This window comes from Chelonoidis abingdonii, chromosome 13 (genome assembly GCF_003597395.2).
Source record: "Chelonoidis abingdonii isolate Lonesome George chromosome 13, CheloAbing_2.0, whole genome shotgun sequence".
Taxonomy (NCBI): domain Eukaryota; kingdom Metazoa; phylum Chordata; order Testudines; family Testudinidae; genus Chelonoidis; species Chelonoidis abingdonii.
Genome location: NC_133781.1, coordinates 20,407,035 through 20,429,349, shown reverse-complemented (window position 1 = coordinate 20,429,349; position 22,315 = coordinate 20,407,035). Strand labels below are relative to the sequence as shown.

The window sequence follows — 22,315 nt, the reverse complement described above, 5'->3', positions numbered from 1 at the left end:
CCGGCTCCCCAAGCCGCTGTGGGGCTGTCCCCGCTCCCGGCGTGGCGACAGAGCACAAGCCCGGCTGCTCCCAAACCGCCAGGCTAAGGGGGATGGGAGAGACCCAGGCCGCAGGGGGTAAGGCCACGGCTAAACTGGGGGTGGAGGGGAAGCGGGCATCTGCTAAAGGGCATGGGGCTGAGGCTTTGGCCAGAGGGGCGAGACACGAGACAAATACCAAACAAAGGGGCTGAGGGATAAGGGCCAGGGCCAGGGTTAGGGAAGAGGGCTAGGAACAGGGTATTACCCTAAAAGCCTCGCTAGAAACTCTGTGGTGATCACATATCCCTGGACAGACACTGAGGCAACCTTACAAAGGAGGGTCTCAGCTTGGGAGGTCACTTATGTTGCCTTTCTCAAAGGCTAGTCTTGAGCCAGCTATGGCTCTGAACCACAGTATGATGTGATTTCACAACAACACCTCAAATATTTGAAGGCTGTTTAATTATCCCAGCACAATCTTTTGAGAATAGACCTTTGTCTTGCAATTTGAGTCCTGCATTCTTAACACCTTTTGCTTTGAGACAGTTGGTCTCTGCCACTGTTTTAGTGAAGCTGCGTCTTCCAAATTGCACTGCACCTCACAATTGCTCGAAATTACATCATCCACAAAGAGGTAATGTAAAGTGGCCAGAGGCCAGGGGAAGGACTGGTCCAGATTCTTTAGTTATTACATAGGAGAATGAAGCCGTGGTTGAAGTTTAAAAGTAAGAATAGCGAAAATTGTAAGAATCAGGACTAAAACTTAGCAGCTCCTACTGCTGTGATTAGACCAATAGACCTAGCACTAGGTTGCTATTTATTAATTACTGTTGTTATTGCTAGTTAGCTTAAGTTTGGTTGTAAAGTCAAGAAAGGCCCTAACTAGCAAGTAGAAGGAAAGCCTTGAAAATAAGAAGTGATAAGATCAGAAGGAATAAAGTAGGGAAGATGTCTGGTTCAAAGAATAATGAGATAAGTGGAAGTTTCTAAAAAGAAGGACCTTGACAGATAGGGGGTAATTGCTTAAAATGAGCCAACACAGCCCTTTCCCAACCCACGCTCCGGTGGCTAAGCATCTCTGGGTTTAGCCAGTTTGTAAAGTATCTTGATCAGATATTTATAAATGTTTTGTTACTCTGTGGCTGTAGTAAATTGCTGATTGTTTAGGCCTTTTTAGGCATGTTGAGAGCAATTGTATAAGTTGGCCTTTGCATTTAATAAAGGAATTTATGGTTAAATTAGTGTGGTGTGGTTTCCCGCATTAATATTATTTCAAATATTATTAATAATTACAACACATAGAAAACACAGTTTCTACCCCTAATTTACTCTAACCAATTACAATTGTAATACTGCATAAACTTACAGTATTTAATCAGTTTATATTCAGTTGCTTTCAAGATTAATCCAGGTTTCTATCTAATCTAAATATGTGATTAATCCAGTTACTAAATTATGAACTTGGAAATGCTGATTCAGTCACTTCAGATGTGGCAAATATTGCATTTCTCCAGAAGAACCTGATCTTGACTGATTTCCCCTTCTCATTCATTTCTGTCTGTAGACACTGGAAGGCAATTCAAAACCCTTTGACAACCTTCCCTTCTCTTGATGTATCAGATCTCTCCTTGAATTCTCAGCTAAATTCTGGGAACCTTTCCTATCTCAGTTTACCTGTAAAATCCTGATAATTTGTATCCCTCCACAGAGTTCACTGTATTTTATAATTTGCATATTTCTGTGTCTCAGTATATTACACTAAACTACACTGGCATAGATTACGTAGTTTAGGAGTGTGGTCTAGTGAGGATCAAGACTCCAAGGTTTTCTTCATCATTTGCCTCTGATTTACTGTGTAACTTTGTGCAAGTCACTTAACTCCTCTCTGCCTCATTTTCTTCATTGATAAAATGGAGGCAATGATATGTCCCCACATTTTGAAAATTTCTTTGCGATCTTTGAATGAAAAGTGCCATAAGTACAGTGTTGTTTGTTTGTTTGACTTTGAAGTCATAAGATGCATAAAAAGTGCAAAACATTTTATTATTCATTATTCACCCATTTGTGTTTTGCAGTGTCTGCTGATTTGTTTTCCCTGTTGTGCTCCTTTACATATTTGAATAGAAAATTGGCTTATCTTGGTTTTTCTGTTTCTTCACCTTTTTTATTCACACTGTGACATCAGTTTAATGCTATTTTTCTTTTACATTTATTTTGAGTACACAATTATTTGTTTTGGCAATAAGGAAGATAATAGGAAAGTCTTTGCTGAATTTAAACAAATATCCACTCTGATTTCATTAGATGTTCATGCAGACTTCTGTTGATCTTGCTGCTTAAGATGATAAGCAAAAACCATATCAAATATAAAAGTACAAAGAGTCAAATCTTGAGCAAAACAGATATACAGGGAGAGTGCTGTGTTTGGGGCTGTTCTCTATCAGCCTGAATCCACTCCTATTCAAGTTAACAGAAATACTCTCTCACTGGGGGATGAGGAGGGAGTGGACTGGGTCCTATTTGAGCATGTCAAGTTTTAGAGATGGACCTGAGCTGCAAAGTTTGGATCCAGACCTGGAACTGAACTTTTCAAAAATATTTAGATGTGAGATTTTGGTTTGACTCATTATTAAGATAAGGACTAACCTGAAAGTTTGGATATGATCTCTTCCCCCTACCAAAAAACAATTATATTTTGGAGCATCGTGGGTACAAGGATGTGGTTCAAGACTTGTGTAACTTTGCCTTTCTGGTATTGCCCATCCTGATAAATAAATTATGGATTATTTACAATTATACGTTTTGTTAAACATAACACTGAATTTCCCATCTTCCATGGAAATTTCTGAATGGAATTTGTTCATATATGAACAAAATTATGTTTGATCTACACCCTAATGATAAAATACAAATCTTGAGCTGAAAATTCAATTTATTTGTTTCTAGTTCATTTTTTAGTGCAATAATGCACCAGAAACATCAAAAAAGTGTATTGGTTTGCAGGTGCACTAGCTAGTCTCAGTTTAATATGTTGCTTAAGTGACGACGTAGCCATTAATCACTACTAGCAATGCTCAATTCCTTCAAGATTACTTCTTTAATAAGATACAGTATTTCACATACACTTCAGCAATTATCACAGTGATTTTGTCTCCTAATCTGGTGGATGTTCAGCAGGGTTTGAAATGAGTTTCCTGTAGATCATGTAATTGGATTATTTCTAAACATGAACCACAATTAATGGTACAAAGAAAGGGATATTAACTTGGATTGTATTAAGGTAAAAGTGGTGAGAAATGTTAGCTGTCAGGAAGGGTGTTAGGTATATGTGGTAATACCTTCTATTGGACCAACTTCTGTTGGTGATGGTGAAAAGAAACAAGCTTTTGAGACACACAGCTCTTTGGGGCTGGGAGAATGTCCTCTTAGAGTACATCTACACTGCAATAAAAGACCCATGGCATGACTGGCCTGGGTCAGCTGTCTCAGACTTGTGGGGCTTGGGCTGTAGGAATAAACGTTGCAGTATAAATATTTGGGTTTGGACTGGAGCCTGGGCTCTGAAACCATGCAAGGAGGGTGAAGGGGACAAAGGAGGGTTAGTGGGTTACTTAAAGGTTGTAATGACCATAAATTCAGTGTCTTATTGAGTCTATAATTTTCATGTCTAGCAAGTTATGAATTAAAGCTCCCAGGCTTGTCTTTTGATGGTATTGTGCAGGTTTGCTTCGAGGATGTGGACTGAGAGGTCAGATATAGAATCATAGAATATCAGGGTTGGAAGGGACCTCAGAAGGTCATCTAGTCCAGTGGTTCCCAACCTTTTCTGTGAGGCGGGCTCTGGACCACTAGCCACTGTGAAGGAGTGTCATCAAGAGGCATCGCCGCTGAAATTTGACAGGATTTCGGCGGCAGCACTTTTTGACATTACCACTTCTTGGCAGCATTTCAGCAGGTGCCCATGGATGCCCCAGCGGGTGCCATGGTGCCCACGGGCACCATGTTGAGGACCCCCAATCTAGTCCAACCGCCTGGTTAAAGCAGGGCCAATCTCCAGACAGATTTTTGCCCCAGATCGCTAAATGGCTTCCTCAAGGATTGAGCTCTCAACCCTGGGTTTAGCAGGCCAATGCTGAAACCACTGAGGCAGCTTCTTTTCATGCAGGTTTGAGTAATAATCCTTTGGTGACTAAATATATGAACATTGCTACTCCAGCTGTATATAAGAAAGCCTCTAGTTAGTTTGGATGCTATTACCACAGCAATTTATTTTAGTGGTGAGTGAGATTATTAAACCTGTCCAGTACTTGATGAGATCTTTTATGTAGGATTAGAATGATATCTCCTCCTAGTGGTTCTTAACAAGCTATTGTGTTCCAGTTCTTTAAAGGACTCTGAGGTACTTTGCAGTACATTTCTCTTGACTATTTCCAACCACATACAGAGAAAAGAAAAAATGGACTGGATTGCTATCAAACTTTTATAATAGAGGACAGTTTTAGTCTCAGTGTTATGGTTTGTCTGTTTTTTAATTTGGATACTTAAGCATATTTCCCTTTTTAGTTTATTTTATAGTACCTCCTACAGTTTATGTGCAACTGATGCTAAAGGACAGATAAGTTAATTTGTTAACCTATAACAGATTGTGCTTTTATGTAAGCCTAAATGCAAATACACACTTTTGTGGGGAATGAAAATAATGCAGGAGCTCTGCAGCTCCAGGCTGAGAATTGTTTGACTGGGACATCCCCAACCTAGTAAGAAAATTAGGAGTGAGGAGGAAATAGTGTAGCCTCCCAGTACCCAGGCCTGGTCTACACTACGCGTTTAAATCGATTTAAAGAGCATTAAATCGATTTAACGCTGTACTCGTCCACACTACAACACCCTTTATATCGATATAAAGGGCTCTTTAAATCATTTCTTACTCCTCCCCGAAAGAGGAGTAGCGCTAAATTCGATATTACATATCGATCGGTAAGCGTGGACGGAAACGACGTTATTGGCCCTCCGAGGCGCCAAAGACAGGTATCCCACATGCACCACTGACCCGCTCTGGACAGCAATCTAGACTCGATGCGCGGCAGGTAAGCAGGAAACAGCCCCCGCCGAACTTTGAATTACTTCTTCTGTTTAGCCAGCGTGAGCCTCTGACAGCAGGTGGCGATGCAGATCTAAAAATCCAAAAAAGCTCCAGCAGGACCGTACGGGAGATACTGGACTGATCGCTGTATGGGAGACAAATCTGTTTCTATCAGAGCTCCGTTACAGAAACGAATGCCAAAGCGTTTTGAAATAATCTCGAGGATACACAAGCACTGCGTGACAAGCGTAACGGGGAAGCCGACGATCAATGCGACGCTCATAGAAGTGGAGGGGACTGAGACTCAGCTACCACAGTCCACAGCAGTCTCTGAAAAGTAAATTTGCATTTTGGCTGAAGCTCCAATGTCTGTGGTCAACAACACAGTGTCGCGTGGTTCAGGACAGCTCCTCAAGTTTCCTACCGCCCCAGACAAGTGAAAGAAAACGGGAAGAAATCATTTTTTGAACTTCTTCAAATGTCACCCTATTGTGTACTGAGAATGCCTGCTGCAGTAGTATCGCGATGTGCAGCAGCAAGAGCAGTATCCGCTCCTCTCACCTCTCCCCTCCTGGTGGTAGAACGGCAGTAGACTATGTAACCTCCTCATGAATATCATACATTTGACATGAGCCATCATTCTGGTTACTCGCAGTAGATAGGACGATAGGCTAATAACTTAGTTCTCATCGCAACTGGGCTTCAGCCCCCCTTACTGTGTAAAGAAAAGTTCGTACTTGCCGGACTGTCATAGCAACAGCAAGCTGTGCCCTCTCCCCCACACCGCTAATGTCCTGCTGACTATCACGCGCCGGGAGCTGCCTCCCCCTCATTTTAGTCACGAATCAGTGTTTTCCGTTATTCCTCATTCTTATACTTACATGACACAAATGGCAGTGACACTGCCACGGTAGCCCAGGAAGTTGGGGAGAAGGGAAGCCAACGGTGGGGTTGTTTGAGGGGCCCCCTGTGAATACTGAACACTGGAGCAGCTGTTGCTCTCTGATACACTGGTCCTCTCATACACATTCCCCTTATTCTAGAGACTGACTCTATTATTTAAGAAACATAAGAGAGATTGCTCGGGGAGTCCAATCCAATTTGCTTTGCGTTGCGCCACCAGCCATTTCACGCCGGGGTCACCATGATAGCAGCGGACAGTAACAGAGGGGGAAGATAACCGCATTCATTGCCAGTTTACTCGGCAAGTAGATCGTACAGAACGACTGTAACATCTCTGCTATCATGCAAAAGCAAGTGAATACTGCTGTGTAGCCGCTGAGTATCAGCCTCTCGTGTCCGCGCATCCAGTACACATAACGGTGCCGGAAAAAAAAAAGCTTGAAACGGGGCTCCATGTTGCCGTCTATGGGTCTGCCAGGCAATCAGGGAAAAACGGCGCGAAAGGAGTCCAGCGATGTTTCCCGGAGGATAGGAATGACTGACGATCATTTGACCAGAACCACCCGCGACAATTAATGATTCAACCCAAAATTCCAGGGCGGGGAGACTGCAGGAATATGGGATAGCTACGGAAGAGCTACCCACAATGCAACGCTTCAGAAATCGACGTTAGCCTCGGACCATGGACGCACAACGCCGAATTACTGTGCCTAGTGTGGCCGCATGAAATCGAATTTATAATATCAGTTTTATAAAACTGATTTTAGCTAATTCGATATTATCCCGTAGTGTAGACGTGGCCCCTGTATAGTGGTTACCAATGGACATTTTTTGTACAGTATAAGAGAGTACAGGGAATAGAAGCTTTAACTTCACTTCTGAAATGGTGAATATCATTTTTTTTTTCTCCCCACACCTTTTTAATAGTGAAAATTTCTTGTGTAATATCACATTATATATTGTTTCATTCAGTATGAATAATACTATTTAGTCAGGGATTTGAGAGAGGAATGCTATGTGTAGTCCAAAAGAATGGTACCTAAGGTCTATTTTGTATAAAACGGGAATCTTTGCCCACAGCTGAGAATGCCTAAATGAGGTTACTATCGAGAATTTTGTTTAGCACTACTATAACAAAAGATGCATGGGAGTGATACCGCCCCATCCCCACTGCTATTTAGACTATCAGTGGAATGATTTGGTCATTGTCCTTTAACAGGAGAAGTGATAGTGGTAGAACTGCAATTGGGAGGGAGCAAGAGCTAGATTTGAGCAAACAGAAAGCATAGTGACAACAGCAGGGCACCTAATCTACACCTTTGTAGAGGAGAAAAAACAAGATCCAGGCCCTAAGCAGGAAGAAATGCAGAAGAACAACAGTATCAAAGGAGGAAAAACAAGATCAGTAAAGGAGGGATAGAGCAAAATAAGAATGAGAAATACAACAGAAGAGGTAACTGTATTCTTACTTCTCTCATTGCTTTGTGTTTTGAACTGCTTACCTGAGACACATTTCTTCTGTATAAAAATATGTAGTGTATTTTATTTATACTCCATGGATTAAGTTTTCTAAGAGAGAGTTCTGGGGCCAGGGTTCATAGGTGTTACTATATAATACGAGATTACGAGTGGTATTGTGAGATGCATAGATGAATTAGAGAGTAGAGGTCTGCCTCAGAGTATAACATTGTTGAAGGCCTAAGTGCATCTATTTAAACAGAAAGGACAAAGTGTTTGTTAAGCCTTAGAAAATTAGTCTTTTATGTAGTCTCATATCCACTGTGCTTAGTGAAGATGACTACGACCATGATCATTAAGAGATTAGTAGGTAACAAAGAAAGGAAAGAAACAAGATGAGTGATGCTTTTCACATTTTTTTAACATTGTACATGCTATTATGAGCTAAAAAAACATTAATGTGAACTGAAAGACTTAGCTAACAGATCCCAAAATGGTCCATCTAATACATTCAGTTGATTTGCCCAGTGATTTTCCAAATATACAGATGTAGCCAAATTACAAAGAACTGCTTCTCCGTTGCAGTATGTGCAACATGTTTAATTCAGCCACTTCTTCCTCTTGATCATTTATGATAACGGACTAGCAAGTTGGGGCAAAGCTCTACTTTCTTCTGGTTCCTCCCAGTGAAAATAACCATTTATCTCTTCCGCCTCAAAGCTTGGAGATAGAGTATCTCACTACCCTTCCCTTTGGCATCCCACAGCCACAGACTGTGGAAGAGTACAGTTTTGGAGATAGGGCGATAGCAGATTATTCATCATTCCTCTCTCTCTAATCTGAGTTTTTCCAACACTCACTTTACTGGTATCAAATATTTAAAAAGGCAGATCTAAATAGTGTGATGTAGAAGTATCTATTACAGTCAAAGGAGCATTCTGAACAGAGACTGTGCTGAAGTACATTGGTCTACTTTTTAAAGAAAAATTAAGTTTTTTTACAAATATATTGATTTCTGAATAGATTTAAATTGCCAGTGTCATTTTAAAAAAATGGGTTAATGCTTTCATCGTGCTTGGGTATTAGACATGAAATATTACTAAATTTCTATTGCTTAATCAAAGGCAAATGTTTATGTGCAGGTTTTGTTTTAGGAATGAGTGATGTCAACAAGTTATTAGCAAAACACGAGGAAATTTTATTTCTAATGGTGATTTGCAATGTTAGGGTGTTCAGATAATTATTGTTGTGTTGTTCTTTTTAACTAATATCCTATTACAGCTGAATAAATATGCTAGTCATTTATTGCTGTGTCCACTATTCAGCCAGATACCACTTCTGGCTCCTGAACTGAATACAACAGTTGGACATGGAGGACAGCCATAGCAACTCTGCAGGACGCTGAAAGGTTTGTGGCTAGAACTAAACTGCACAACTGGGACCTGCTTAATATTAAGGAAACACTGTCATATGAATAAGTTTAAATACAATGGGTAAAGTTTTAAAAAGCACGTTGACTACTACTGAAACTTAGGCTCTTAAGTGCCAAAGTCACTTTTGAAAAAGCTTATCTAAGCACAGTTTACTTTGCCATTCAAGCAATTAAGGAAAGAACATATCTGAGCTGTCCTCAGTTGTTTGTATGGAGATATGATGCAGTGCTGATATGCTTACTAATATCAAACAAAATGCTACACTGAAGTGACAGGCAGTAAAGCTTACTGAGCAGCCCTTATACGTTAATCTTTTTTTCTCATAAAAGGCCATTTTAAAAAGCTGCCATATTAATCCTGCCTTAAAATGCTACATAAATGACTGATCCTAAGGTGGAAAATGCTACTTTAAACTCATCAATCTACATAAAACCTCTTATTTTCAAAGTGAAGCTGTTGCCTATGTATAACTGCACTACTTTTCTGGTGAGAAAAAAAACTGAAATTTTCCCATAGATGTTTGTTTTTTAAATTATTTTTTGCTCAACCTTATTTCTATATCATTCTTTAACTTCTGTATTTTAGGGATATTATGGATCTATTTACATAGCAGGATGCATGACCTGGTGGTTTAATAAAGTTTGATAACAAATTAAGGCCACTAAGCCATTTTAGACTGTTTGCTGATGTGTACCAGATACCAAGTTATCCTCTGTGGGTACAGAGTATTTCATGAAAGGTTATGCTTTGTGTTTATTCGTTAATTAAAGATCCTTTCTCCTACTGTAATTGTCTTCTCTTGTCCACACAGAGTTAGAAAGCTTCCCAATTAATAATTCAATAGCTTTTTAATTAGAGCAGCAGTTATTAACACTGGTTACATATAATATTCACAATACAGATTAAAGAGAGAGATTTCCACTAGTTTATACAGAAGTGCCTTGAAATAACTAAAGGATAATGGCAATAGGACCCAGGTTTTACTCTTAGGCCTTGTCTACATTGGCACTTTACAACGCTGCAACTTTCTCGGGGGTCTGAAAAAACACACCCCCGAGTGCAACAAGTTTCAGTGCAATAAAGCATTAGTGTAGACAGTGCACCAGTGCTGGGAGCTACGCCCCTCGTGGAGGTGGGTTTTTTAGAGCGCTGGGAGAGCTCTCTCCCAGCACTTTGCCGCTACGACACAAGCAGCAGTGCTTTAATGTTGCCAGTGTAGACTAGCCCTTAGATCCACTGATGAGCACAGCTTGTGTATTCAACCAGTTCCTCAGGAGTGAACCACAGGTTGATCTCTGTCTCAGCATTTTCTACAGAATCACTGCCATGAATGATGTTCCTAAGAGAAGATAAAGGTTAATAATTATAGAATTAAAAGCACATGAATTTTCTTTTAGAAAAAAACCTCTCGTTACTATGGCTACAAGTATTAATAAAATGTACATGTAAATATGCAACATAAGCTGCTTCTCTCATCAGTTTTGATAGTGGGGGAATGAGAAGGAAAGCCACATTTCTATTTACATCCTTTGACTCCAGTTCTACATTATCTACTGGACCCCTGCATGTGGATGAAGTTAATGGGGGTCTTTCCATGTATAATGAGGTTTTTCAGTAGTTAGCAAGCTTTTGGTACCAATTGTTATTTAACATTTAAAAATACATGTTACAAAATGGCATATTCTTGTTTACCAGGACAGTCTTATAGAAAGGGACCAGTTCTCATAAAATAAATAAGTAGGATTGTGTCAGTACTCAAATGGGAGACCTCCAAGAAAAAAATGGAGGTTCTGTAGAAAGTATTTCAGGCCTTGTCTATATGTCTTTACTCTAAGGTTGATCAAATTCCAATATTTACATTCTGCTGTTTGAATTCTTCTGTCAGTTTCAGCTGGATTCACATTACAAAACTTCGTCATAAATCAGTTAACTAAGTAGGTCAGCATGTATAAGATTAAAAATTGGTTTAGGTTTGATAAGATAGTTTCAGAACATACCTGCCAACTTGAACACAGAAGTCACCACGGATGGTGCCAGGTTTGGAGTCTGTTGGATTAGTTTCCCCCAGCATTACTCTGCCAGTTTTAACCACATTAAGACCTTCCCACACCTTAAAAATAAAATCCATTAAGATTACAGAATCCAAACTGTAACTAACACAGTAAGAGTTGGCCATGTTATCTAAACTTGATCCCATCATGGTACGGGTATTAAGTCCCCTGTTTTCAATCTATTGGCAAGGCATAGAAGGATTGGAGTGAAACTGTCTCGGACAAGCTATGGTCATTCCACTGACTGCTAGCCAAAGTGAGAGGGTACTGAACAGATTTCAGTGTAACAAACAAGTAAGCAGACCATTACAAAATTTCCTAAATACATAAAGCTTCATAGAGATCTCAAATACTTTAGAGGTATACACTCTGTACCCCCCACCCCTCAAAAGTGACACTTGTAGCAATCATAGGTTACAATCAACATCTAACACATAGGAGTTCTCTACTTGAAAGATTAAATATTTCACTGCTCTTTTTTCCAGTTTGCTTATTTTGTGTATTTGACAGCACTTTGTGCAGTCAGTTTCCCACTGTTCATCCCCTACCCCCTTGGGAAAAGAATGTTTTGGTTTTTATAAAAAAAAAAAAAAGAGATTTACTGGTAAAACCACACATTAAAGGGAAACATGTTGTACCTGTAACTACATTTATTCAATTTTTTTTAAATATTTAATTTCAAGTTGTTAGTATCATTTTCAATATGTAATAAAGTTATGAACAAAAGACACATCAACAGCTTAGTTTTTCTTAAGCAAGTTTTATTTATAAAAGCTTTCCATAGCTACAACAGGTCCAGAGCGCATATATTTAATCAAACCAGCATAGAATGGCCGATCTTTCAAATCAGTGTAGTGTTCTTTCAGAAGGTCTTCAGACGCCTGCACAAAAAAAAAAAAAGCAGTTTACTGTAAGAACTTAAGAGCATCTTTAAATCACAAGAGATTAACCACAGAGCACTATTAATCCTTAAACAGACATGCTCTTTAAAAATAAGTGATTCCAGCAACTGGCTAGATGTGTTGTTTGGTTTATATGAATTTAAAATATAAAATTATATCAGTGCAGTTTAACTCAGCAAGGTTGTTTCATCAATATCTAACTACTTTTGAGAAGAAACCTATTTTTTGCTGTGGATGATCCATAGATGCCTATTAAGTGTAAATGGCACCTATAAGAATATTCCTTGCAGACTAAGGATTTCAATTTACTAAAATTAAGTTGCTTAGGCTGTCAAAAGCATTTAGCAACAGCTGGATGCTGGAAAGTCTCCAAAAATATCTAGACACAAAATTTGACATTTGATATTTCTGCTAAGATTTCATTTTAAAAAATTACAATAGATTTTCCACTAAGTGGAGTACACTAGTCTGCTGTAAGATTTCATTTCATACATAAAGGAGAAATATAGAAATGAGGGAAACACATGCATGAATTTCATGGCCACTAATTTGAAACCCTTCTGTTCAAATCTCGTGATGATTTTTCCCACTAGTCCCCACTGGACTCCATCAGGCTTGATGGCAATGAAAGTGCGCTCGGAAATGGATGCCATCGTCCTACAAGAGGAGAAAAAGGGACTCCGTATTCCAGGACCAGAAGGCAAATGCAGCCGCAACAGAAATCTAGAAGGCATACCCACAATCTTCCACAACCTTATTGTGCTTATGTGTACTGATCTAATAAGTCAAATAATATCCAAAAGGTGCTACAGAAATAAATGTAAACGTAGCACCCCTATAAATATCGAAGAGAGCAATTAGTCCATACCAAGAATGAAGAGATTTTATATTAAGCGTTGAATGGAGATTGTATTGCAGGTCAGTGTACTCTAAGATGCACACTGATAGGATGCTGCCCTCACTTTAAGACAAAACAGGCTAAACTAAGACCAGGTGTATCACTTTGATCTAACGTTATCTACAGCCAGTCAGAGTTGTAATGAAGTATGCTAAGAATGTGCATGGGGACTGGAAGGTCAGAAAGTCATACTGGAGTAGCCAATGTGTCAGCGCATCCCGGGCCGGAGCCGGCCGGGCAGCCGCATGGGGTCCTTGTTCCTCCCCACTCCCACGGGGACCCTTGTCGCGGATACGCCATCGGGGAAGACTGAGGCGACGCTCTAGGGGGGACGTAAGATCAAGGAAGGAGCAGAGCGACTCTCATACCATCGAGTCCTAGCTGCGCCGGGAAGTGGGCGGCGCTCTTGCTGCGTATCTCTATGGCAGGGACGGGGAAGGGAAAGGGAGGTTGGAGGCTCTGCTCGCCCCTTCTGGCGCGCGGCCAGGGGCTGCTCTGGGCGCTTTCCCAGCAGAGGCGCAGGGCAGTCCCAGGGTTTCCCAGCAGGGAAGACGGGGCGGAGAGTGTATATGCCGGATACGGTTTCAAAGGAGACTTCGCTCATGCTAACCGAGCACAGTGGGTGCAAACCAGGTGCAGGCACCACCCTAGGGTGCTCAGTGTCCCGATTTTATAGGGACATCCCATATGGGGTTTTTTCTTATATAGGCGCCTGTTGCCATACTACTCCCTGTCCCGATTTTTCACACTTTCTGGTCACCCTACGCTGCCCTGTGCTCTGCCAGTCATACACATGCAGTTGTGTCTACATGGGGAAGTGTTACAGATTATAGATATAATCTTTTCTGGACTTTCTCCAATTTGTCCACAGTACTCCAGTCGAGGCCTAATCACATGCCTGCTAATACATCCTGGAATGATGCTTGCTTTTTTTACAGTGTAACACTGTTGACTTACATTTACCTTGTGACCCCCTAGATCCCTTTCTGCAGTACTGCTTGGTAGGCAGTCATTTCCGATTTTGTATGTGTGCAACTCATTGTTCCTTCCTAAGTGCAGCAGTTTGCATTTGTTCTTAACTGAATTTAATTCTGTTTATTTTAGACCATTTCTCCAGTTTGTCCAGATAATTTTTGAATTTTAATCCTATCCTCCCATCTTGATATTGTCTGCAGATTAAGTGTACTCTCTATGCCATTATCTAAATTATCAATGAAGATATTGAACAAAACTGGACCGAGAATTGATCCGCTGTAGCTTGACTGGGAACCGCTGAAAACTACTCTCTGGAAATGGTGAAATAAAGTGGTTCTTTATAAATAAACGGTTCTACCTTCTGTCCCTTCACGTTTAAGCCTTTCTCACTTGTATATTTATCTCTCATTTCACTTCATTCTTTTATATTCTCCTTTTCTAACCTCCCTTCCCAATTGCATAGTATTAGCCTCCTGGCCTTGTCCTGTTCTGATCCTTTCACTATCCTTTTTTAGAACCCTTTTATTTATACCTTGGCCTTTACCTTTAATCCACTAATTGGATTTTTATTTCTATTACCGTTTTATTTTCCTGTGGATGCCCTTGATCCTTTTTTCATCAGACCTTTAGCTCTCATTTCATTTCCTGATATATGTTTTCTTCTTTCCTTTTACATAAAATGTAAGTCCAATGAAGTATTTTTATGCCCACGACCTCTGATTTTCCGCAATTTATTTGCAGCGGGGATGCCAGGAAAATTCCCCTCTCTAATATATCTATTCCTTGTTTTCAACCCTTCAGTAACTCCCCTGACAGGTAATTTATTTTTCCTCTTCTCTTCACAAAAAACCTATTTTAAGTACCTCTGTTTTGATAGTTGTAGCCAAGTGGTAAGTACTCCAGCCCCAGAGGTCCCTGAGTTTGTCAAATCAGACTTGCACAGAAGGAGAATTTTTGCCTTACAAAGACAGATTAAATCCTACAGGTCATTTTAAAGCCAAGGTAAGTCAAGTTATAAAAGGCTCTTATTAGTAGGGTGACCAAATAGGAAGTGTGAAAAATTGGGACGGGTGTGGGGGGTAATAGGTTCCTATATAAGAAAAATTCCCAAATATCAGGACTGTTCCTATAATATCAGGATATCTGGTCATCCTACTTACTGGTATTCTCACAAGATGAAATATGTTTGCAGGCAAGCAATGCTTAAAGAATTTCCAACTCCATCCTTGCAACTAGTTGTCCATTAATCAACATAAGTGAGGGGCAAGCACATCAGCACAAACAGGAAATGGCTTCTAGAAGGCAAGTTTTATTCTTTTAACTTCTTGGGGCAAAGACTATCCCTCATGAAGTGCATGGAAAGTAACTAGCACATTGTGGATTCTACTACAAACAATCTATACCCATGTCTACACCATAAGTTTCTCTGAGTATATTTTTGAAGTATATGCATATAATTCAGCTATATTATAATATATATATATATATATTTAGCTCGCACAGCTTCAAGGTTGTATAAGGCCTTATAAGAATTTTACAAGTAAGTCATTTTTCCATACGTCTCTCTGTTAAACATTGATTCAAGTCTTGTTTTTAGCCTATGTTTAGCTTTTATTTTTAAGTTAATATTCTCCTTGCTGCTGAGTCATATCAACAGGCCAGAATTTCTGCACATACCACCGAATTTGTGGGATAAAGAAAGATAGAGATGGAATTGTTCCCTAGACATAGTGATTTTTATTAAATCAGTAGATACAGAAAGTTACATAGAAGCTAATCGTCCAAAGGTACTTCATTATCAAAGTCTTACTGGTTTAATTCTTCCCCTTACATGAATCAGTGTGCCTTTTTATATACGAAAATGCTACCTGCAGATCTCCAACAACTGTTTGAGCTATCACATTCTTTCCTGCGATTGTTTTTTGTCCCCAGCACTAACTGAGCAATAAAAAAGACTATAATATATAAGTCCCCAGGCTTCTCCCATTTCCAAAATGCTCTGCTAAAGGGAAGTTAATGGGCAGGCTCTCCCTTTGCTTCTTGTAGTGGGAAAAGTGTGTTCCCATGTTGTTCTGAGTCTATTTCTGAGATTGAGACAAACTTTCTAAGATCTACTTCCTGGCTTTTCTTGATAGAAAAGTTGGGTAGATTTGACTTCCTTTTCTCAAGACCTTAGCAACAATCTGGGATAAAGCTCAAGGACAAGGACTTTTGCTCCCTATTTCTTCTTTTTTTCCCTATGACAGTTTACTCTGTCCAAAATCCACATCTATCTTTATTTCTGGTTGCAATGGGCCAAACATAGGCTTGGTGTAAATAGATGCATCTCGCTGGTGGTCCTGTATTCACATGATATGTTTATTAGTATTCAATTCTCTTTTTTTCTGGTTTCACCATGGCTGTGATCTGCTAAATTTTCCTTTTTTAAAAAAAATTATTGAAAGATACTACAAAATACAAAGCCCTACTTGTTCTAGCATATTTATCTTAAAGTTATTTTAAAAGCTGAATATTTTCCTCATATCTCATTGGGTTATATTCTATATTATTTCAGTGCAACTTTATTTAAGATATTTCATATTATTGATATAGAGCCTGATCCTGCAGTCCTTCCTCAGGAAAAACAACAGTTAAAGTCAGAATAAGTGTCTGCAGGAATGGGTGCCTAAAGAGGTATGCTATCAGTGCTCTTGACTGTACATTTTTTTCATCATTAAGTAGAAATTTAAAAAAAGAAAGCATGATTTAGTGATTAACGCACAGAACTTGCCATGAGAACTGGGTTCTATTTCTAGTTTTACCACAGACTTGCTGTGTGATCTTTGCCAAATCATTTAAACCCATTAAACCAGGGTTCTCTTTGCCACTTCTGAGACTAATCCATGATTAGCACAGAATGTTGAGCAATGTAAAGTACACAACATGCTATAAAAGTCTGCTGTATTTATAATTATAATGTACCATGCCAGCATATTTTTTCCTGAGTAAAAGTTTTCATTGTATTTTAGGTAAGTATACAATTATATAATGAATCCAAATAAGAGAGTGTCATAAACAGATAGCTAAGGGTTAATGTTTCTTTTACCTGTAAAGTGTTAACAAAGGGAACCAAACACCTGACCAGAGGACCAATCAGGAAACCAGATTTTTAAAAGCTCAGGGAGGGCATGTTTGGGTGTGTGTCCCTTGTGTGTGTCTTTTGTTGTCTCTTGGGCTATGAAGAGGATCTTCTATCTTTCAAGCTTCTAATCTTCAGTTTCCAAGTTGTTGAGTACAAAGGTAGAAAAACAATTAGGCTTTATTGTTTTTATGTATTTCATGTGTGTAGTTGCTGGAATGTTAAAATGATTTCTTTTGAATAAGGCTGTTTATTCATATTTTTCTTTTAAACAATGACCCTGTTATATTGTATCTGATACAGAGAGCATTTTTATGTTTTTCTTTCTTTTTATATATAAACTTTTCTTTTTAAAACCTGTTGGATTTTCTTTTCTAAGTGAGGCTCTAGGGGATAAAAACCTGTGCAAGGATTACGGTTTCTCTCAGGGAAGATCTGGGAGGGGAAAAAGAAGGAGGGGGGAACGGAAATTGCCCTCTCTGTTTGTATTCAAGGAGTTTAAGTACAGTAATCTTCCAGGATAACCCACGGAGGGGAAGCCTGGGGAGGAAGTAAAGAGAAGACAAGGGGAGGGGGGTTATTTCCCTTTGTGGTAAGACTCAGGGCATCTGAGTCTTGGGGTCCCCCCAGGGAAGGTTTTGGGGAGACCAGAGTGAGCCAAACACTGGAAATTTTTGGCTGGTGGCAGCGCTATCAGATCCAAGCTGGTAATTAAGCTTGGAGGGTTTATGCTAGGCACCCACATTTTGGACGCTAAGGTTCAGAATTGGGATTTATGCTTATGATAGAGAGATTGTAGCTTTCTGGAACGAGCTGATAGTGAGAAGAAAGGAAGAAGTGAAGGTGAGGAGGGATGGTCACACCACAGGATAGTCAGTGAATGAACAGCACATGAAGTGAAAATGTGACACACAGGTCTACACAATATAACAATGGAGTGTTGATCAAGTTGTTTAACGTCTCTTGTATGCCACCTAGAAATGGCTGACATTTTATGAGACAGGTCTGACCCAAAGCCCTGGAAATGAACACCTCCCCTCAATTTTTAGGAGAGTTCATGTCTAGATCCTAAGTTAGTGACTCTGGCCCCTACTTTGTAGTGTTGAGTTAAAAACCTACATCTCTACAACTCTAAATATTGGGAAAGTTCCAGTCTGGGTACACACCTTGTAGCTTGGATCTACTTGTCATAACTAGACTGACATCTATGCAACCCCGCTGATCTGATATATGTAAATACACAAGCAACACACAAGTCATAGGTACAGTAATTGTTCCGGACCAGACAAATGAAAATGCAGTATGAGCCTCTGCTGCTCTCCAGTGGAAATTAATGGAATAGCTATTAGTTAGATCTTCACTATCTGATTAGCTCTTGATTTTTTGAAATAGTATTTGTTAATTTGATAGACTTTGTAACCTTAGCGATATAAATATTAATATTAGTTCAGGCGATACAGTTCATTATAGCATTAAAACTCAGAGAAAGCCAGTAGCTCACAGCAATCTGCAGAAAATTTCTATGGTGGCGTTCTCCAAAACAATTTTGAAATAGCCAATGAAAACTGTGGAATATGGAGTATCTAACACTTTTTAAAACCTAAGTTTCTCTGTTTCTGTCTCTAATGTTAAAATAGTATAGAAATTAGCCTATATTATTCAGATATGAATATAATATGTCGAAACTGGAGCTCATCATTCTATATTTTAGGGATCTTTCATTATAAACCAATTTTTATCAGCAAGTGTACAATTTTTTTCCAAAAGTTTTTACCGGTATTGAAACATATACCTGATATTAATTCCTTGAACTCCTTCATAAAACTACATGATAAGAGATTAGCAAAGCCCTTGAACTAAGCACTGGGCTGGGAACCATGAACTACTGAATTCTAATTCCACCTTTGTCGCCGACTCACAATGGACCTTAAGCAATTCACTTATCCTCTTTGTTCTTCAACTTCTTCATATGTAATTAGTGGATAATAATGTTTGCTTGCTTCTCCAGCATATTGTGAGGCTTCACTCATTCGTGTATTTATAATAAAATATTATCACAATTAAAGAGCAATTGTTCAATCTGCTTAAATCCCAAAATTTGACCTGCCTTCAAATTATTATCTGGAGCGAAATTTATTCCAGGTTAAAAAAAATTTAAATCCAGCAGTTGGCACCAAGAAATGAGGAAAAAATATCCTCAAAACTCCAAGAACTTCTGCTAATGTAGGATTTTCATGGCATGGGCTTAGACTATATGTCAGTGTTTCTCAACCTTTTTGATACCAGGGACAGGCTTGCTACCTTCCTAAATTGCATCAGGTTGATCTCAGGGACAGGCGCCAGTCCACAGACCAGTCACTGAGAAACACTGAACTAGATGACCCTTGTTGTCACTTGTAATCCTAAAATTCTACTGCATCATAACCAGCAGAGGGCGCTCAAATTATAAGCAACACCAACCTACTATAAAGGAACACATGGATGACCTAGTCCGTGGAAACTCTTGAAGGACTTACTGAGTTAGAGAACGTACAGTGAGTAGGATTGTGAGACTTTTTTCATTATCTAATAATTTGTGAAAATGCTAATAAAACATATTACAGAAAATGCTTTCACCTGGGCTCCGTCAACCAGCCTGATGTGTTTCCTACAGCTGTTTCAAGTGCTTTACGGAATCATAGGACTGGATGGGACCTTGAGAGGTCTTCTCGTGCAGTCCTGATTTGACTGCAGGGTACTAAGTATTATCTAGACCATCCATCCAGGTGTTTGTCTAACCTGCTCTTAAAAATCTCCAATGACTAAGATTCCACAACTTCCCGAGGCAATTTATTCCAGTGCTTAAGTACCCTGAGAGTTAAGAAGTTTTTCCTACTGCCCAACCTAAACTGCCCTTGCTGCAATTTAAGCCCATAGCTTCTTGTCCTATCTTCAGAGGTTAAAGGTAACAATTTCTCTCCCTCCTCCCTGTAATAACCTTTTATGTTCTTGAAACTATTATCATGTTCCCCTATCCCCCTCAGTCTTCTCCAGACTAAATAAACTCATTTTTTTTCAAACGTCCCTAATAGGTCATGTTTCCTACACCTTTAATCATTTTTGTTACTCTTTTCTGGACTTTCTCTAATTTGTCCACGGTATTTCAGTTGAGGCCTAATCAGTGCGGAGTAGAGTGGAAAGTTTACTTTTTGTGTCTTGCTACAACACACCTGCTAATACATCCCAGAACAATGCTTGCTTTTTTTGCAAGTGTTATACTGTTGACTCACATTTAGCTTGTGATCCACTAGGACTCCAGATCCCTTTCCGCTGTACTCATTCCTAGGCAGTCAGTTCCCATTTTGTACGTGTGCAACTGATTGTTCCTTCCTAAGTGGAGTACGTTGCATTTGTCCTTATTGAAGTTCAGCCTATTTACTTCAGACCATTTATGCAGCACACAGCAGTATAAATGCCTCAAGTTTCCACAGCTTGTTGATGTCATTTTTCTGGAATGTATTTTCTTGTTGACTCAGATGTTCAGGAAGTAGGAGCTGGCTACAGTACAATATTGCCACATGTATTATCTCCCCATGCCTTTCCCCACCCATATGACACACAGGATGACTCAAGGCTTTTGGCCTGGATCCCATACAAACCATCACAAGACTTAGGTGTGGACCCACCTATCCCTTCTCCCCCCCCCATTCTCTCCTTTCCCTGAGGTCAGGCATCCTCCTCCCCTTAGCCCCCTAAAGCCTCTGATAAGTCTCCTCCCCATATACCCCCCCACCTTTTCTCCCTCAGCCAACAGGCCCCGCCCACTCCTTTCCCTCCCTCATTAAGCCCCTCCCCCACTTTGTCTCCGTAGCACCACAGGGCCACTCCCGTCCCCGCAAGGACCTCCCCCCACAAGCCCCACCCCTTTCCCCAGCGACCTCCGACCCACCCACACTCCTTCTGCAAGGCCGCGCCCCCTCACGCAAGCCCCGCCCTATACGCTCTAGCGTGGCCCGCGATTCCGCCCCTGTGCAGTGGCGAGTCCGGCGACGCACGCGCGCCATTCCTCCCTTCCCCCATCGCATACGGCCCCGCCTTGTCCAGGTGACGCCGCTGCCCCGCGCCCCGCCCCGGCGCTGTGGGTGAGGTCAGTGCCGTGCGCCCGCGCTCTAGCCAAGGCCCCGCCGCAGAGTGGGGAGGAGGCGCTGAGAGCCGCCGCCCGGCCGGGCCCTGTCAGGGAAGGAGTCAGGCGGGCCGGCCGCACCGAGGCCATGGAGCTGGCGGACGGCGTGGTGTATCAGGAAGACCCGGGGGGCCCTGGCCCCGCCATGATGTCGGAGCGGGTGTCGGGGCTGGCGGGCTCCATCTACCGCGAGTTCGAGCGGCTGATCGGGCGCTACGACGAGGAGGTGGTGGCCGAGCTGATGCCGCTGGTGGTGGCGGTGCTGGAGAACCTGGACTCGGTGTGCGCGCACAGCCAGGAGGCCAGCGTGGAGCTGGAGCTGCTGCGGGACGACAACGAGCAGCTGCTCACCCAGTACGAGCGCGAGAAGGCGCTGCGCAAGCAGGCCGAGGAGGTGAGGGGCCGCGGGCTCGGGCTGCTCACCGGTACGAGCTGGAGGAGGCGCTGGGCGGGGATCCGGGACTGGCCCGTGGCACAGCTGAGGGGACCGGGCCATCCTGCTGGCTCGGCAGGAGTTGGGAGGCGGTGCCGCTGGCGCAGGCCGAGGAGACAGCAATATAGGGGTCGCGGTAGGTGAGAGTAGGGGCCGGGCTGACGAGGTCCGGGGTCGGCTGTATGTTTCCTAAGCCTAGTTTCCTTTCCGGGGAATGGGATGGAGGCTCCGAGCTCCTTTTCCCGGGTCTCACTTCCACCTCGTAGGGAGAGGTGCAGGGTGTTTTTAACATCCTCTTCCCATTGCTGGTGGGACGGTGGAGCTGATCCCCTCTTCCCAGCGTGCAAGTGGCCCTACTCTGTAGTAGGCTGCCTTCCTCCCGGTTCCCGTACGAGGTAGGTTACACACAGACACCCAGCTTCGTACCGTCTCACCTAAGGTGCAGAGATGACCATATCATGGCTAAAAAACTGGCTTATTTGTAGGGGTAGGGACACAGACATTTTCCTTTTTCTTCACACTGTACTGGCACTTAACATCCTGGTCAGAGGAATGTATTGTACATCATATTCTTTTTTTAACCCTGTGGTTAGAAATGAGAATACAGAGCTGATTACAGCAAGCTGTTTATCTTATTCCGCAGCTTCCACTCATTTATGTGGCTCTTCTTTCTTTGGGACTCTTAAAATAACTGCCTAGAACAGCTCTAGAAGGTTGTTTTTCATTTATTCACATCAGTTATACGAAGGGTAGGCAATCTATGGCACCTATGATTTTCAGTGGCACTTACACTGCCTGGGTCCTGGCCACCAGTCCAGGGGGCTCTACATTTTAATTTAATTTTAAATGAACTTCTTAAACTTTTTAAAAACCTTATT

The 22,315-nt window shown here is 41.2% G+C and overlaps 2 protein-coding genes and 1 long non-coding RNA gene across 11 annotated transcripts in view; 2 read left to right on the top strand and 1 right to left on the bottom strand.

The window, feature by feature from the left end:
• Window positions 1–14: 14 nt before the first annotated feature.
• LOC142047673 (uncharacterized) lies at window positions 15–12,693 on the top strand. Of its 3 annotated transcripts, none has more exons than XR_012656936.1 (3): window positions 15–117; window positions 8,791–8,873; window positions 12,445–12,693. It is a non-coding gene; the product is annotated as an uncharacterized LOC142047673 (long non-coding RNA). The 3 variants fall into 3 exon arrangements; XR_012656935.1 differs by having other exon boundaries at window positions 8,186–8,873; XR_012656934.1 differs by lacking the exon at window positions 15–117 and having other exon boundaries at window positions 6,819–8,873.
• Window positions 9,728–21,757, bottom strand: LOC142047672 (nucleoside diphosphate kinase A 2-like). Of its 2 annotated transcripts, none has more exons than XM_075071832.1 (5): window positions 21,428–21,757; window positions 12,376–12,508; window positions 11,730–11,830; window positions 10,896–11,009; window positions 9,728–10,237 (listed from the first exon to the last, which is right to left on the bottom strand). In XM_075071832.1, the coding sequence occupies exons 1-5, from the start codon at window positions 21,727–21,729 to the stop codon at window positions 10,126–10,128; spliced, it is 762 nt and encodes a 253-aa protein (XP_074927933.1). In that variant the 5' UTR covers window positions 21,730–21,757; the 3' UTR covers window positions 9,728–10,125. The 2 variants fall into 2 exon arrangements, with proteins under 2 accessions (XP_074927933.1, XP_074927934.1); XM_075071833.1 differs by lacking the exon at window positions 21,428–21,757 and adding an exon at window positions 20,112–20,466.
• SPAG9 (sperm associated antigen 9) overlaps window positions 20,864–22,315 on the top strand; it is a 106,146-nt gene continuing 104,694 nt past the window's right edge. For 5 of the 6 annotated variants that reach the window (XM_075071828.1, XM_032785168.2, XM_032785167.2 and 2 more), the window contains exon 1: window positions 20,864–21,398. In XM_075071828.1, the coding sequence (XP_074927929.1) occupies window positions 21,093–21,398 (306 nt within the window). In that variant the 5' untranslated portion in view covers window positions 20,864–21,092. The remainder of the gene's footprint in view (window positions 21,399–22,315) is intronic. The other variant, XM_032785162.2, reaches the window with a different exon arrangement.

Coding starts and splice junctions, on each gene's coding strand:
- LOC142047672 (XM_075071832.1), bottom strand. CDS start 21,729: ATGTTAAAAACACCCTGCACCTCTCCCTACGAGGTGGAAGTGAGACCC. Junction 11,010..11,729: donor TCTGGACCTGTTGTAGCTAT/GGAAAGCTTTTA, acceptor TTTTATTTTTAA/GGTGTGGGAAGGTCTTAATG. Junction 10,238..10,895: donor TTCTGTGTTCAAGTTGGCAG/GTATGTTCTGAA, acceptor ATCTTCTCTTAG/GAACATCATTCATGGCAGTG.